The 14,053-nt window shown below is 39.5% G+C and overlaps 1 protein-coding gene across 1 annotated transcript; it reads right to left on the bottom strand.

Moving 5' to 3' along the window:
* Positions 1 to 1,350: 1,350 nt before the first annotated feature.
* BRS3 (bombesin receptor subtype 3) lies at positions 1,351 to 9,074 on the bottom strand. The gene is made up of 3 exons (XM_010128724.2): positions 8,523 to 9,074; positions 5,432 to 5,783; positions 1,351 to 4,854 (listed from the first exon to the last, which is right to left on the bottom strand). The coding sequence occupies exons 1-3, from the start codon at positions 8,951 to 8,953 to the stop codon at positions 4,447 to 4,449; spliced, it is 1,191 nt and encodes a 396-aa protein (XP_010127026.2). The 5' UTR covers positions 8,954 to 9,074; the 3' UTR covers positions 1,351 to 4,446.
* Positions 9,075 to 14,053: the final 4,979 nt, after the last annotated feature.

Genomic DNA, 14,053 nt, shown 5'->3' with positions numbered 1-14,053 from the left:
ATCTCCCTAGTTGCAGCTCTGCCTACAGCAAGTCATTGGGTCACTGTCCTGGGGAGCAGGACATCCAAATTTAATCTCAGTCTGATGGAAGTCAGATCATACTTGCGTGCTGCAGGGTTAGTGCATGGTAACGGTGATCTGCAGGCTTTATGTAGCTATGAGGAGAAGCTACCTCAAATTCCCTCACACTTTCCACAGGTAACGGCATGCGTGATGGCAGCTGCTGTGGCACAGCTTCTTACTGTGCCTGCACCATCTGTTCTCTTCCTCTTCAGTAAAGACAGCACAGGGAACCAGCTGAAGGAGCTGATTCAGCTGAAAACTCATATTTTTTTTTTTGAGTCAAGACAGCTTTCCTCTCGATGACATCCTTGAAATGAGGTAATTAATGTCTGCACAAACACTGCTGCTGCAAGCTGCATGTTCTGGAGATGGGATGAAGAGCTGGAGTGTCACAGCTCTGGCCAGTCTAAGCTGTCAAGAAATGGTGTTTTAAATCCTGACAAAACGTCTCAAAGTAAATATTAAAAGGAGGCATTAGCCTGTTACATAATGATGATTTTATGTCTGTGTCTGACTCTTCTGTGTGATAAAAGGCAATCTTGGTTCATCAGAGCTGAGAGTTGGTCTAGAGATACCTACTAAAAGTACTGAAATCTTGGTTTTCTTAAAGTGGTGTTTTGTTATCTCTTAGAGGGGAACCAGCAGTTCACTAGATAATACTTAATTAGATGAAGGGTTAACTCTCTTTTCTTAAGATGCTTTCTTGTGTTAAATCAAGGAGGCAATAACTAGCAATTAAGTACAGAGAGGTTACTCCTCTTTGGGCTGTCCGTGGGGCTGGAGCCTATAGCTGTCACACAGACTAGTGAGAGTGAAGAGGAATCTTGACAGTGCAAAAAATGACACGACCAGATACAGATGTACTCAAAATTCAATACCCTCTCCTATGCTGACTAAGGAAATTCCACTAAACAGTTCACCTTGCACTGAGGGGATCATCTGCGGCAGAGCCCATAACTAAACGCTGATTGAGAGTGTATATTTTAAATTATAAGTATCACTGATTGAAATGTGTAAGTGCTGTAGCTGTGTGTAACTTGAGCTTATTCTTCAATTGTAACAGTCTTAGCAAAAGTGCACGGCAGGCAGCAGGCAGCCCATATTTAACTATGTAAAACGGAATGGTACTTTCTATGAAAACAGGAGAGTGAGCTTTAAAATACCTATAATTTCAGCAGTGACTTTAATACTTTGTGCCATTTGTGGGAGATGCAGTCTGTTACACTATATCCGTGCTTGGACATGGTTTTGTTCATTTTTGTGGAATTTTTTTTTAAACTAAACCAGCAGCTTGTAGTGATAGCACAGAGTTAGAGTACTGATACTAAACCTGTTGCTAACACAAACCTTGTTACATTTCTATGTTAACGTGTACATCTCCTTCACAAAACAAACTATAAAAAAGGTATATCTTAGAAATTGTATTTACTTACTCAGTAAGACTCCATTTGAACAACACTTTTGATGGAGTCTTGCCTTTCAGTATTTTTTGCCTTTTTTTCTACCTGTTCTTTCATTGTGAATGTAAATAGTAAAACTCTGATTATTCGTGACAGTTCTTTGTTAAATAGCACTCAATATGTCTGTAAATAGACATTATTCCCATATGCTGTTATAGAATTACATTTGTGTTACCTAGGGTTAAAAGAACTGGTTTTGGAACACTGAGAAAAGATTGCAGAGGAAACAACCCTTTTCCCCTAAATGCAGTTATGGTAATGTGGAGACATTTTATAGATAATTACAGTGGAGGAATAGATGGAATTAATAACATGAGGTTGTTTAGATAAAAATGAATGTTGACCAATATATCGCTCCAATACAACGTCATGAAGATTTGAAAGTACAGAATTATAAAAGCATGAAGTACACAGAATAGTTAAATTATGGCTTGAAATATTGCCAGTCTTTAACCAAAACATGTGCAGCATATAGCGAAAACATCAGTTTTGTAACAGGATATATTAGCAATAGATAGACCATCCAGTTAGAGGAGTAGTTACACAAGCAAACAGTAGTTGCACGCGAAGCGAGGAAAATAGTGAATAAGGAAACTGTTTCTAAGGGCTACTGAGGTGTAGCCAAGGATTTGCAGAGGGAAATTTGATCTCCAACAGAGACAAATGCTGAAGTCCAGAAACATGTGGCAGATTTGTTTTCCAAAGGCTTTAATAAGCTAGAATAAAGAATGATGTAAGGAGCTGTAATGTTTGTTGATTTTTCTTTTGTTTAGAATTCCCTGTAGTAAGATCCAGGGAGATAAAAGTAGGCTCGTGAGTGTGTAGGCTTATTTACTTGTTTTATTCTCACTCTGCATCTCCATTAAGAAAAAAAGACAAGGGCAAAATATCAGTGCAATATGTTTGTCATATTTGTACATAGCTCAGTACCAGGGAATGTGTTAAGACACAGAGAGTAAAATAAGGTCTCTGAAGTCTGCTTGGTCATAAATTGTATTTCTGTGCTGTCATAGTTGCATTTATTTCAGTGGTCCTATCCTGGTGCACAATTTGTACAATAAAATGGAGAATCCATTTGAAAATTAGTGCTTGTAGCCTTGTAGCATGTAACATGAAGAGCGCAGTAAAATAAGGCCGGGCCTGATGGGATTAAAGTGGGCTGTCATTAAACTGGTTTAAGATGATGGCAGAGGTTGAATTCCAATGCCTTTGGGATTTATAGTTTGGTTTTATTATTCTGATTAGGGCAGGCAGCAGAGAGAGACCGCAAATAGATTTTCTGCATCTTATAATGAACTCAAATAATGGTGCATGGATGAATGGATTTCCAGCCATGTGTTGTTATGAGCTCTGCGTAGCTGGAGGGGTCTTATATCTTCAATGGTTAGTTAAAAGCCAAACTGCTGTGACTGACAGCACTATTTTGTTTAATTTATATAGTTGCAACCTCTTCTATACCTTCATGCACAAATTATTTTTTGAGATAGAAGTCCCTTAGTTTAAGGAATGGAACATCTATTGCATTTTCTATCACCAGCTCCCACAGAACAAAATTTTGGTTCAGGTTACACAAAATTCATAAAAATAGGTGTCATTCAACATTTTTGTAATGTGCGGTAGGAAGACTTGTCTCCTGTATTTCCTGATGGGAAGACAGTCCCTGCCAGCAGTGCTGCTGGGCTTTTTAGGGATGCACAGGCTGCCCATGATAGGGTCTGCTTGCAGAGTCATAAAATCAGTTGATCTGAGATTAGAAAGCCTATCTCATAAAGACAGTCCATCTTAGTATTAAAAAGGGATACTACTTTAATAACTTGAAGAATAGAAAATTAGTACAGTAGAAAAATTCAGCCTCACAGCATGCTTGAAAATGTGCAGGCTACTTAGATATGACCACGTACACTGCAGCAGGATGGGTACGTGGAAGAAAATGGTTCATCTGATCCCCCATGCAGCACGCTTTTGGGGGATTTACTTCAGACTCGCTCTAGTCTGGTTCAGCGGATTGGACGCACAGTTTTGTCCGAGAGAAATCCAGGTTGTGCGCTCACGATCTCTCTGGGAGACAGAGCAAAATAAAGCAGGAGGGGATGTTTGAGCAATTTGCTTCAAAACTGCACTGTAAATCCAAACTAGAGCTCTAATACAGATCGACCCCTATTTCTTGATGTTAAATCACTATAATAATAAAGAAGTCTGTACTGTTGAGATGTTTTACCCATAGGTTGCGAAGAATTTTAGAAGTGTGGTTAAATATGATTGTAGCTTTTCAAGAGAGATAATCACCTGCTGATTCCCTTGACTTCCTTAGGAACTGAAAAAGTCACTGGCAGAGCAAAGGCTAGTGTGGGTCTGGCCCATAATGCGTCATGTTTTTTGCTACACTGTACTACAAACCCTAGCTTTCTTTCACTTTAGCATGCTTTCTGATGTGTTTACCAATTTTTAACATTTGAGACAAGAAAAGTCAATAAAAAATCTGCCTCATTGATTGTGTTATGAAGATAGATACATGGTTTTGCTTGCCTGCTGTAGAGGCAAGTACTTGACAGAGGGAGCTCTCGGTCACAAGTCAAAGCACAAGTCACCAAGAATAAAAACAGCCTCACAGCCAATTCTTGCACCATTTCTACTAATTCCTGTCCTGCCCAATCTAGGAATTCCAGCTAGGGATCTGTGTTCGTGCTTGGGAGCATAAACAATCCCTTTGAGATTAGGCTGGAAAGTTCAGCTGCTGCAGCCTCTTCTCCCACACAGTTTGATTTCTTTATTTATCGTATCTTATATATATTTTTAAAAATGAGGAACTCCTGATGAAAACTGTTTCACAGGCAGGGCAAGGCATGGCACCTCTTTCCAGGATCCCAGTAGTAGTGACTTGATTGCAAAGGCTCAGTTTCTGTCCTTCTTCATCCCAGATGGACTAAACGCTTTCCTCTTCTTTTGTGATACTGTAATCTGTTAGCAGTGTGACGCTGATTTCTGAGCCATGTGTGCTGCCCGTGATGGACAAGGCTCTGGTAGGTGAATTACTCTGGGTAGCACTGGGAGGCTTTGTATGGAATTTTCCCTTGCAGCACAAGACTTGCTTTTTAAAATGTTGCCGGAAACTTTTACTCAGCCAATAAAGAGCAAAAGGATTGACGCAGGAATTGCTGAAGGCCAAGGCACGGGAAAAAATAGTAGCTATCAGATGAAAGGTGGAAGCATCTACAGAGGCATGGTATGTAAAAGAGCGGTATAGGTAGAGGATGTGGTTAGGCAACCAGCAAAAGGCAAACAAAGCAACAAGCACCAGCACTGTTTTTGCAACTCTCTTGCGGGATTCAATCTACAAGAAAATAATGCGTATCTGGTATTAGTAGCAATTAGTAACACAGGTTCATGTAGATGATGCTGACTTTCAAAGGGGTCTAAAAGTCTAAATGCATTAGTAACCAAAAAAGCAAAATGGGAAAAAAAAAAACCAACAAAAAAACTCCAGATAAATCTATTTCATAATTTTTTTAACAAAGTATTTCTAGTGGAGAGCGCATTCCTTTTTATTATGAATCACATGGCAATCTCATCTAGTCTAGGATTTAAAAGTGCAGTAGTTGATGTATCAGCTCACATGGATGAGGTCTCAGTGTTTACAATTCAACATTTTAACTCCTGAGTTTAATAGGGTCATAATAAAGCAAAACAAACCCCGGCCCTCTTTAGGAAAGCATGCACATTCACAATTAAGTTAATGAGTCATGAGCATGTGCTTAAGTGCATAGCTGAATTTGGATTGCTAATATGGTCTGAGTGTATGGAGCTTTTTACTCTATTATCAGGTAGAGGTTTTGCACTCAAGAATCCAGACTTAATTGGCATGATAGATTTTGGGAAATCGGACACTTTAGTGCTTGATTATAGCTTACCTGTTTACAGGCATGACCATGTTCTTCTGCTGGCATGTTGGATGTACTTTTATACAAAGTTCTGGCAATAAGAAAATAGTAGACAGAAATGACAGCTAAGGGTACAATATAGAACACTAAGAAGCAAACCAGGGAGTGAGCTTCCTGCAGGATCTTCTCAGATACAGGATAGGGGGCACATGCCTCAAAAGTTACATTTTTCTCAGGATTGCTGAAAGCATATAAATCTGAAAAAACAGCCTCTGGGATAGCAAATATCATAGAGATGATCCAAACACAGCCAGCTTTACAGCAGGTCTTGAGGAGCGCATCCGAAGTCTGCAGTTCTAAGGGCTTAACGATGGCTCTGTACCTAAAACCAACCAACATCATTGTCAGAATCAATACAGAAACAAGGCAAGCACTGACTGCAAACTTCTTGAAGATAAAGCCACTTCTGTTCTTGCTAAACTAAGGATGGTAGAAGCGTCTTGGAAATGGGAATAGATACTAGCTCTTTGCAATTAAGGTGGAAATAGGAAAGTTAATTTCCAACATGTATTTTAATCAATTGGCTGGCAGGACTTCTCATTAAAGTCTTCCAAGTAAAGATGACTTTTACTGTTTGGATTAGGATTAGTAAGGGCAATAATTTCTCTTATTTTTACAGCGCTGCCCAGAAAGGTAAATGAGGGAATTAGTATGCAGAACAGGTAAAGGTATGAAACAGGTTAACTATTTCATAAATACATTAAACCAAGCATGTACACCCCTCCTTTCTTCCATGTTCTTAAGATCCCAGCTGAGTGCAGTGATCTGACTCAAAATAATGCTCCAGTATTCATTCATATTTATAGACCAGGAGCTAACACTGCTGTTGATTCATGGCTGTGATTCTGCAGCATGTGGACTGAGTCAGACATATGAGAAATATCTGGGTAAATCTATAGGTGTGTGAAAATTTGTGTGGAAATGGGCCATGGAAAAAGGACCTAACTGCCACAAAGGTGGATGAAGCACAAGAAACTATGTAATATACTCTGCTCCCAAAGTGTTGGGGACTCTCGACGATGCAGAAAGAAAAGACCCCTCCACAGAAGGGCACAGGACTGGCATGAAAGGAAAGGCAGTGAAAAAGGATCCAGAGGATAAGACAGCTTAGTTTTACCATTTTGCACAACCTGAGGATCTGGGCTTTCTCTCCTCTAGGCAAATTTAAATAGAAAACTGCAAGCTGGATTGGTATTTATCAAATAAATACCGTTTTAATTGTCTTTGAGCTCTGCTAGCACACTGGAACATGATAGTCTGGCATTGCACACATGACTGATGTTCTGAGTTTTCTCAGTGAGTTTACCATATTGTTACCCTGTGAAAATGTAGCGTGGAGCATTTACATTAACAACTACCAAGAAGAATTAAATACAGATGCAAGTGTCATCATAGAATCATAGAATAGTTGGGGTTGGAAAGGACCTTTAAAGGTCTTCTAGCCCGTGATGGATTCTGAATTGACGTCATACAGGACCAAGACCTTAGAGCTATGATAGATAATTCAGTGAAAACATCAGCTTAATATTCAGCAGTAGTAAAAAAAACCACCAAACCCTAAAAAACCAAGAAAAAAGCAAAATGTTAGGAATTGTTAGGAAAACAATGAAAAGCAGAAGAGACTATTGTGCAATTATCTGTATCTCTGGTTCATGTAACTCTTGAACACCATGTGCTGCTCTGTACACTTTAACACACACACACACACAAAAAAAAAAAAGCATACTAAGGATGGAATACAACATTGTTAGCCTGGAGAGATGGATAGGGATCACTGTCTATTCTGGCACAAGCGCCAGGTCCATCGGATGAAGCCATGTGCAAAGCAAAAAAAAAAGGAGTTTGTGCAACAGGCAGTAAAAGTCATTGCTAAACAAGTTCAAGAAGAGGCTGAACAAGGATCTAGAAGAGAAATCCATTGAGGTTATTAAACAGACAGAAACCACATCTGCTCAGGAGGTCACCTGAAGGCTTAGGGTATAAGTGTGGTGTTGGATAGTGTTTTTTAATTTTTCCTATATGTCTCTTCTGGTCCTTATACTACCACTGCTGGAGGCTCATATTGGCCTACATGGACCCTTGATCTGACCCAGTGTGGCCATTCTTGTTTTGGCTGAGGGTTTTTTGGAGTACAGTAACAGTAACATTGCTTAAATACTGGACACATGAACTACTTGCTGTTACACACAAATCACTATTGCTGGCATACAAGATGAAAATCTTTTTCTCTCTTAACACTAAAAATCATTCTGGGTTTTTCTGCGCCGCGACATGTTCATGCTGATTGAACTGAAATCTCATCTTAGTTTTGTTCATTCAGAAAAGAAGTGCATGGAAAACGGACTGTTCAGCAACTCCTGACATCAGTTAGATGAATGCACTGATCTCCACTAACAGTGCTGTCATTGTAACCTGAGTTTAATTTCAGCACCTCTGGGCTAAAATATTTCTGGAAAAGACACAAGAACTGTAAGAGAAAATATTCAAATTGTGTCATGTCACACTAAGCAGTTACCAAGCTGAAAATTACTATAGTACTGCAGTAACCATCAAATCATGAGAGTCATTCATTTGTCCCCGTCTGTTCAGTGTTTTCTTTTGGCTTTTTACCCCACGTGTTAGTCTTTTACGTTCTAGGATTTTAAAGCCTCACTGAGTGCATAGGACAAAGTATTTCCACTCAGTCATTTTAACAGTTTTATTTTTCATCTTCTCTGACTACTTTAGTGCTTTGTGCTAGCACCACTAGATAGCACCAATATACTGCCTTTTCCCTGCCTTAAGCAATTTCCCTTTTCTGTGCAAGTGAGAAAAAAATCCTGTACTGTACTTCAAGCTAATGAAAGGTCAGAAGACTTAAAGACTCTTTCTGACTTCATTAAAAAGAACTGCTCCAATTTTTCTAGAATACATTTTAAAATTAAATGGGAGAGTGTTTTTTTTTTTTAGTCTATTACAATGTGCCATTTAATATTGTGCAAAATTATAATTTCTGCTCTTTTATTCATTTCTACCCTCACACCTGCAATATCTCGTGGCAAATCAGTCACATCATACCCACCTGTCAGCACTGAGAACAGTCAGGGTAAACACTGAGACTCCAACTGAGGTTAACTGGATAAAAGACAGCAGCTTGCACCCAATTCTTCCGAAGAGCCAGGTATCCACAATATAACGTGTTGCATCTACAGGCACACAAGTTAATAAAAGCAATAGGTCTCCAAAAGCCAGGCTGGTGATGAAGATGTTTGGAACCGTCTGCATTGATTTAATCTTGAAAAAGACTTTGATGAGTATAGCATTTCCAAGGAGACCCACTGAAATGATCACAGCATATGTAACATAAATTGTGCACAGTATTTCTAATCCTGGAATGGAGTCTTCGGTCCATTTTTCATTTGTGGTTTCATTATCAACGATTGATTTCTGTTCTGTACCATTCGTAGATGCACACAAAGTCTGATTAGCTGAATGCAAATATACTTGAGACATTTCTTTAACTGTTTCTTCTCTCCAGGCTGGACTTAAATGGAGCAAAAAATTGTTTAAGATTTCGCTTGCAGCATATCAGCAAGGTCAATAGAAAGGTACAGATTTGTGCCTGAAATTAAGATTCCCGTTGCACATTAACTACTTTCATCCCCTTCTGGGGCTCAAAACATGCCTAGGAGAAATGCACACAGATCTTGTTCTGAACTGTGTAGGAGGTGGAGAATTTTTTTATTGGCTTTTCAGCTAGTGGAGCAGAGAAGGAGGAGGAAAAAAGAGAAAAGGAGTTTCTTCAAAGATATTAGCTGAAATGATGTTTTTTTTCTTGGAGGTATCTGGCAAGTAAATATTGTATTGTAATTACTGTAGCATCAGTGTTTGCGTATTACCTGGCAAGTGTTTGTTAATATTTTTCAAGATATTCCAAAAAGGAAATAAAATGAGTACGTGAAATAGTTTTCTCAATAGTACAGGTAAGCATAGAATATACTAATTTAACACAAAACTCTACAGTATACCTTACTGGCCAATAAAATATCTCAGAATATAGATAGTATTTGCTGAAAAAGCCATAGAGACAGCCTGTGCTTGTCTATGCTCTGATTAGTCTTTCTGTCACAGAAATGCAGTGACCTCCCAAAAGGCAACATAGATCAAAATTTACGGCTGTAATCCTGCTAACACTTATATGAAAGCTTAGGTTTGTCCCTTCAAACAGTTCCATTGCTGTTAAAACCACAACTTATGTGAAGTTTGAACAGGTTTATAGATAGTTGCTGTTCGGAAGCCTGTTATCTTGCAATAATCCATGTATTTATTGGCTTTGAATGGTACAACTGATGATAGAAATCTTCTGGGAGAGTAATAACTTTTCATGATGCTATCTCAATCAAACAGGTTAGTAGTATGGGTTTTCTTATCCTTAGATTAGTCAACAGTCAAGTCTTAAACTCTGCTCTGTGATGAGCTCCTGATTGACTTTAATGTAAACTCAGGTACAAGGAATGTGACCTATTGAGTTAAATCTCCTGAACTTAAGAAAGCCAAGATCTAATTTTTAAATAGTGGAAGTGGAATAGATATGAAAGGACTGAGCTTTATGCCTTGAAAATGAAGATCAGTAGCTGAAGTGTTTTTTCCTCCAGATTGTTCTTCAGCTATGATGTTTGAGTGGAGAAGGTACACTGCTCGAATCACAAAAACAATCTTACAGCCAAGTCCCTTTATCTTTAGCTGTGCGCACACAGACACACAAAATCAAGTTGGTTTAATTTACTCAAAAACCCTCCTCTAAGTACTATGCATGAAAAGTCTAATTTTCCCTCTCCCAATCCCAATCCTTGCAAACGCGACTATGCCATAGGTATCGGGTGGTGATAGACCAGATGGTAGATGATGGTAGATCAGATGGAAGACCAATGCTGTGGCCAGGTGGAAGAAGGAGTCACTGATACAAAAAGGATACATGGGTTAAAATTTTCAATGACGTTTTTTGAAAGTACTTTTAGAAGAGAAGTTCTTGTCACGATCAACCATAATATATCATTTTATGCAGGCACAGTATGTAGGTTGCTCACAGATTTAGTTGCCTTTGAGGATGCCCGATTATGTTGTCCACCCACACTGGCGTAGTACTGTGCGTTATATTTAATATGGAGTTCGGCAACTGTAGCAGATTGTGGCAGGTTAATGTCGGATAGTTACGTAAAATGTTTAGATTTCCTGTATAGGAGAAGTAGGGTATCACCAAACCTTGGGAACTAAGTGCTTTCAACCAAGGGTTGAATACTCAAGGGTGGCAACTGAATGAAACATCAAGTGCTTAGCTGAAACTGGAATTTAGCTGAAATAAACCTGTTACTTGCCTTGAATTGCACTAGAGGTTGGTTGATGCTCCAAAGTTCAACTAGCAGCATAGATCCCAACCTCTTACGGTCCCAAAGCTTTCAGAGCCATCTGAGAGATTAGGGCTGACAACGTGGAATCTCGGGCTCGGTTTATTGTGTCACTCGGTCATTTTGTGCGGCGGCATAGAAGACCTGAACTTATACCCCTCTGTGTAAGGGATAATCCAGAGGACCGGAGACTCTTGAGCTTTGAGATGGTCCCAGCATTTGGTTTGAGGGATGTTTCAGGTATGAAGAGAAAGGTGACAGACCTCCCAACTGATACTTAAACCTCTTGAGGACACCAACATGTGTCACAGAAACAAAAACCAAAGGAACCCTGGAAAGTGGCAAGGGCTTAAAATTCTTTTTACTCCTGATACTTCATGTGCTGCTTATTCCAAACTGGATGTGAATTCCTGTATCTGAACCTGAATGCTCCATCTGATGCTTCACACTTTAGGAGCCCATGTTACCTGGAAACACATTCACATTTTTCCTGTTCTCTATCTGATAGACCACAGTGTATATGTCAACCCAGCTCACAGCAACATTAAATTCTACTTGGTTTTCTCTTTCTACTGAGGGATTGTATTTTTTTCCCAGCTTTCTGCCTCCTTGGGGGAATCCGGCAGAAAGAAGCTCCTTTGTTTCTCACAATTCTTCCTACAGTCCTTGTATTACTGCAGGTTTTAGCTAGCGGGCCAGGTTCTCTTTTTATAGAGCATAAGATATTGTCTTATTTGATTGTTAGGAGACAAAAAATCTTATTTTGAAAAATCACACAAAACAACATTCTCTAGACCCAACGAAATTCAAGACTGATAGTAAACATCAAATATGCAATTTGTTTATGCTGATAGAATTTCAGTGTTTGTGTTAATTTTGTGTGCCCTTCATTGGTGTCGTGGGTAGAAACCAGGCAGGAGAAAACACCACATTTTTAACACAGATTCTGATAGCTTTCAGTCGCACAAATACAGCTGAAAAGGAAGAGAACGGCTTCATTATTCCAAACAGTAAACAACTCTAAGGCATTATTTTAGAGCTCTGTCTTCTGCTGAAGAGAAGAGCAATTTGGGTAATTCTGGCTATTGTTTGAAATACTAGAAAACACACAAAACCTTCACAGAAAATGAATGTTCCTTTTGAAATCGATGCTGCAAAAAAAAAAAAACCAACCTCAAAGTAAAATACTCAAGAGTATATCATTTAGCTGTGTAGTTAATGCAAATTTTCTGTTTTAATGCAGTGTGACTGCTGACTTCAGTCTTTTCCATGTGCTGTGTAGTGTCACCTACTCAGAAAAACCGCTTTTAGAACCATTTGCTCTGCGCCAAGACAAAATATGGAGAAAACAGACAAAATCTTAACTCCCATCAAAGAAACTGATTTTCCAAAATTGTAATTATTTAGTGTAGTGCATTTTTACTACTTCAGTATACATTGGTCATGCAGAGTTGATATTTAGTTATTTATACAAATATGTCAAAATCCTTTGTAGCCAGAGTGCTAGGAAGCTAGGAACACAAAACTGATACACAGTGAACTACAGCTATATCAGCCAGCCTGGGGTTTTTTTGGGATTATTGTAACTCAGTTTCTTAGGTCATTATTTGTATAATTTCTGCATAGAACTATTTAGTTGTCTTAATTCTTCTTTTATGTCTCAAACTCATTTTCGACCCTTGCTTTAATTGTCTCTCCTAGCAATTTCGCCATCTGTCTATTGCTGGCTGATGCATCTTTCTGTCTCTCTGCTGAGTGAACTGACATTTATGTTCTTCGTCTGTTAATGGCAGAGAGATACCAAACAGCTTGTCTATCCTAGTCCTGCATGTTGGTAGTCTCTGTTGTGGCATCCTCTCTTACAAAAGGCTTTTCTCAGATTAAGATCTCTTCTACAGAGGAGCCTGATTGCTCTCCACGTGCTCAGACTGTCCACCATAGAGCAGGACTCTGCCGTTCAGTCACCACAGGCACATTCCTCTTGCTTCTCCCCAGAGGTAGAAAACTGATTGAAGTCTAGCAATCTGCCCAGATCAATGTAAATCTTTCTCTTCCATCAAATCTCAGCGTTCTTTTTAGGTCATCTTCTTTTGACATAAAGATCATAGAATCATAGAATGGTTTAGGTTGGAAGTGACCTTTAAAGGCCATCCAGTCCAACCTCCCTGCAAGGAGCAGGGACATCTCCAACCAGATCAGGTTGCTCACAGCCCCATCCAACCTGGCCTGGAACATTTCCAGGGATGGGGCATCCACCACCTCTCTGGGCAACCTGTGCCAGCGTTTCACCACCCTCTAGCTTATGAGCTAGAGTCTGCAGTTATAACTAGAATTATGTTATCTCAAATATCTTTTTCTTCCTAGTGTTTTCTGATCTGGCTTTGCCACCTTTGTGTTGGGAAGAGGAGTCCCTGCTTTAGAGACAACAGTCTCAGGGATGGGTGGGCGCAATTGCCTTGTTTCTGACTTGCATCTGTGTTGCAGCTTTAGTGTCTTCTCTTTAAATTGAAGTTGCCAATAGCGTGACAAGTAATGGCAAGATGGGGGAACAAAGAGTATCATAACTCATATCGATGGTAAGAATGAAGGTTTTATTGGACAGCCATTTGATGGGCTGTGTAAGATGTGTGACTGTTACCAATTGATTTTCTAGCATTCAGGCAGGCAAGTAGTAAATGGCAAAGCCTGAATGCACACCTGGAGTGAGCGCCGATGTCAGAGACAGAGGTCCATGTTTAGAGCAAATTACTAACAGATCCAGGGCTGTTTCCCATTCTGCTCTGTCTCGCTGTGAGAACAGGAATGAGTAATTTCCGTATGCTACATCTGAGTCCCTCCCTAAAAAGGGAGAACATCCCCTCCTCATCTCTCCAGGCAGCCATTTTGGAGCAGTGGGGAGGGAGGCTGCGTAAGGCACTGCCTGTGCTGGATTTCTTCGTTTGTGAGCTCAAGAGCTTGGTTTCAGTGTCTGTCAATCTGATGTTCTTCATCTCTAAGTGGGAACGTTGTCTCCATCCCGTATTTTTTTTTTTTATCATTGCCCAGTGTCCTCAACAGTTGGAGACAAAACAACTACTAGACAATTGAAAAAGGAAGATATCTTTTAAAGACACTTTAATGACAATTTCCTTGGCTGTGTCACATTCATAGCGGAGTGTAACCATTCATTGTTGAAGACTACGCCTTTAGGAGAAAAATACATTAGTTT

Source organism: Chlamydotis macqueenii, chromosome 11 (genome assembly GCF_036417535.1).
Source record: "Chlamydotis macqueenii isolate bChlMac1 chromosome 11, bChlMac1.mat, whole genome shotgun sequence".
In the NCBI taxonomy this organism is placed as follows: domain Eukaryota; kingdom Metazoa; phylum Chordata; class Aves; order Otidiformes; family Otididae; genus Chlamydotis; species Chlamydotis macqueenii.
Note: the sequence above shows the minus strand (reverse complement) of the source record. Positions and strands in the feature narration are given on the sequence as shown.

Excerpts from the sequence above, each read along its gene's own strand:
- BRS3 (XM_010128724.2), bottom strand. The coding sequence starts at position 8,953 with ATGTCTCAAGTATATTTGCATTCAGCTAATCAGACTTTGTGTGCATCT. Across the intron at positions 5,784-8,522 it reads ACTGTTCTCAGTGCTGACAG|GTACAGAGCCATCGTTAAGC; the intron begins GTGGGTATGATG and ends GGTTGGTTTTAG. Across the intron at positions 4,855-5,431 it reads ATGGTCATGCCTGTAAACAG|ATTGAATCCCGCAAGAGAGT; the intron begins GTAAGCTATAAT and ends ATTTTCTTGTAG.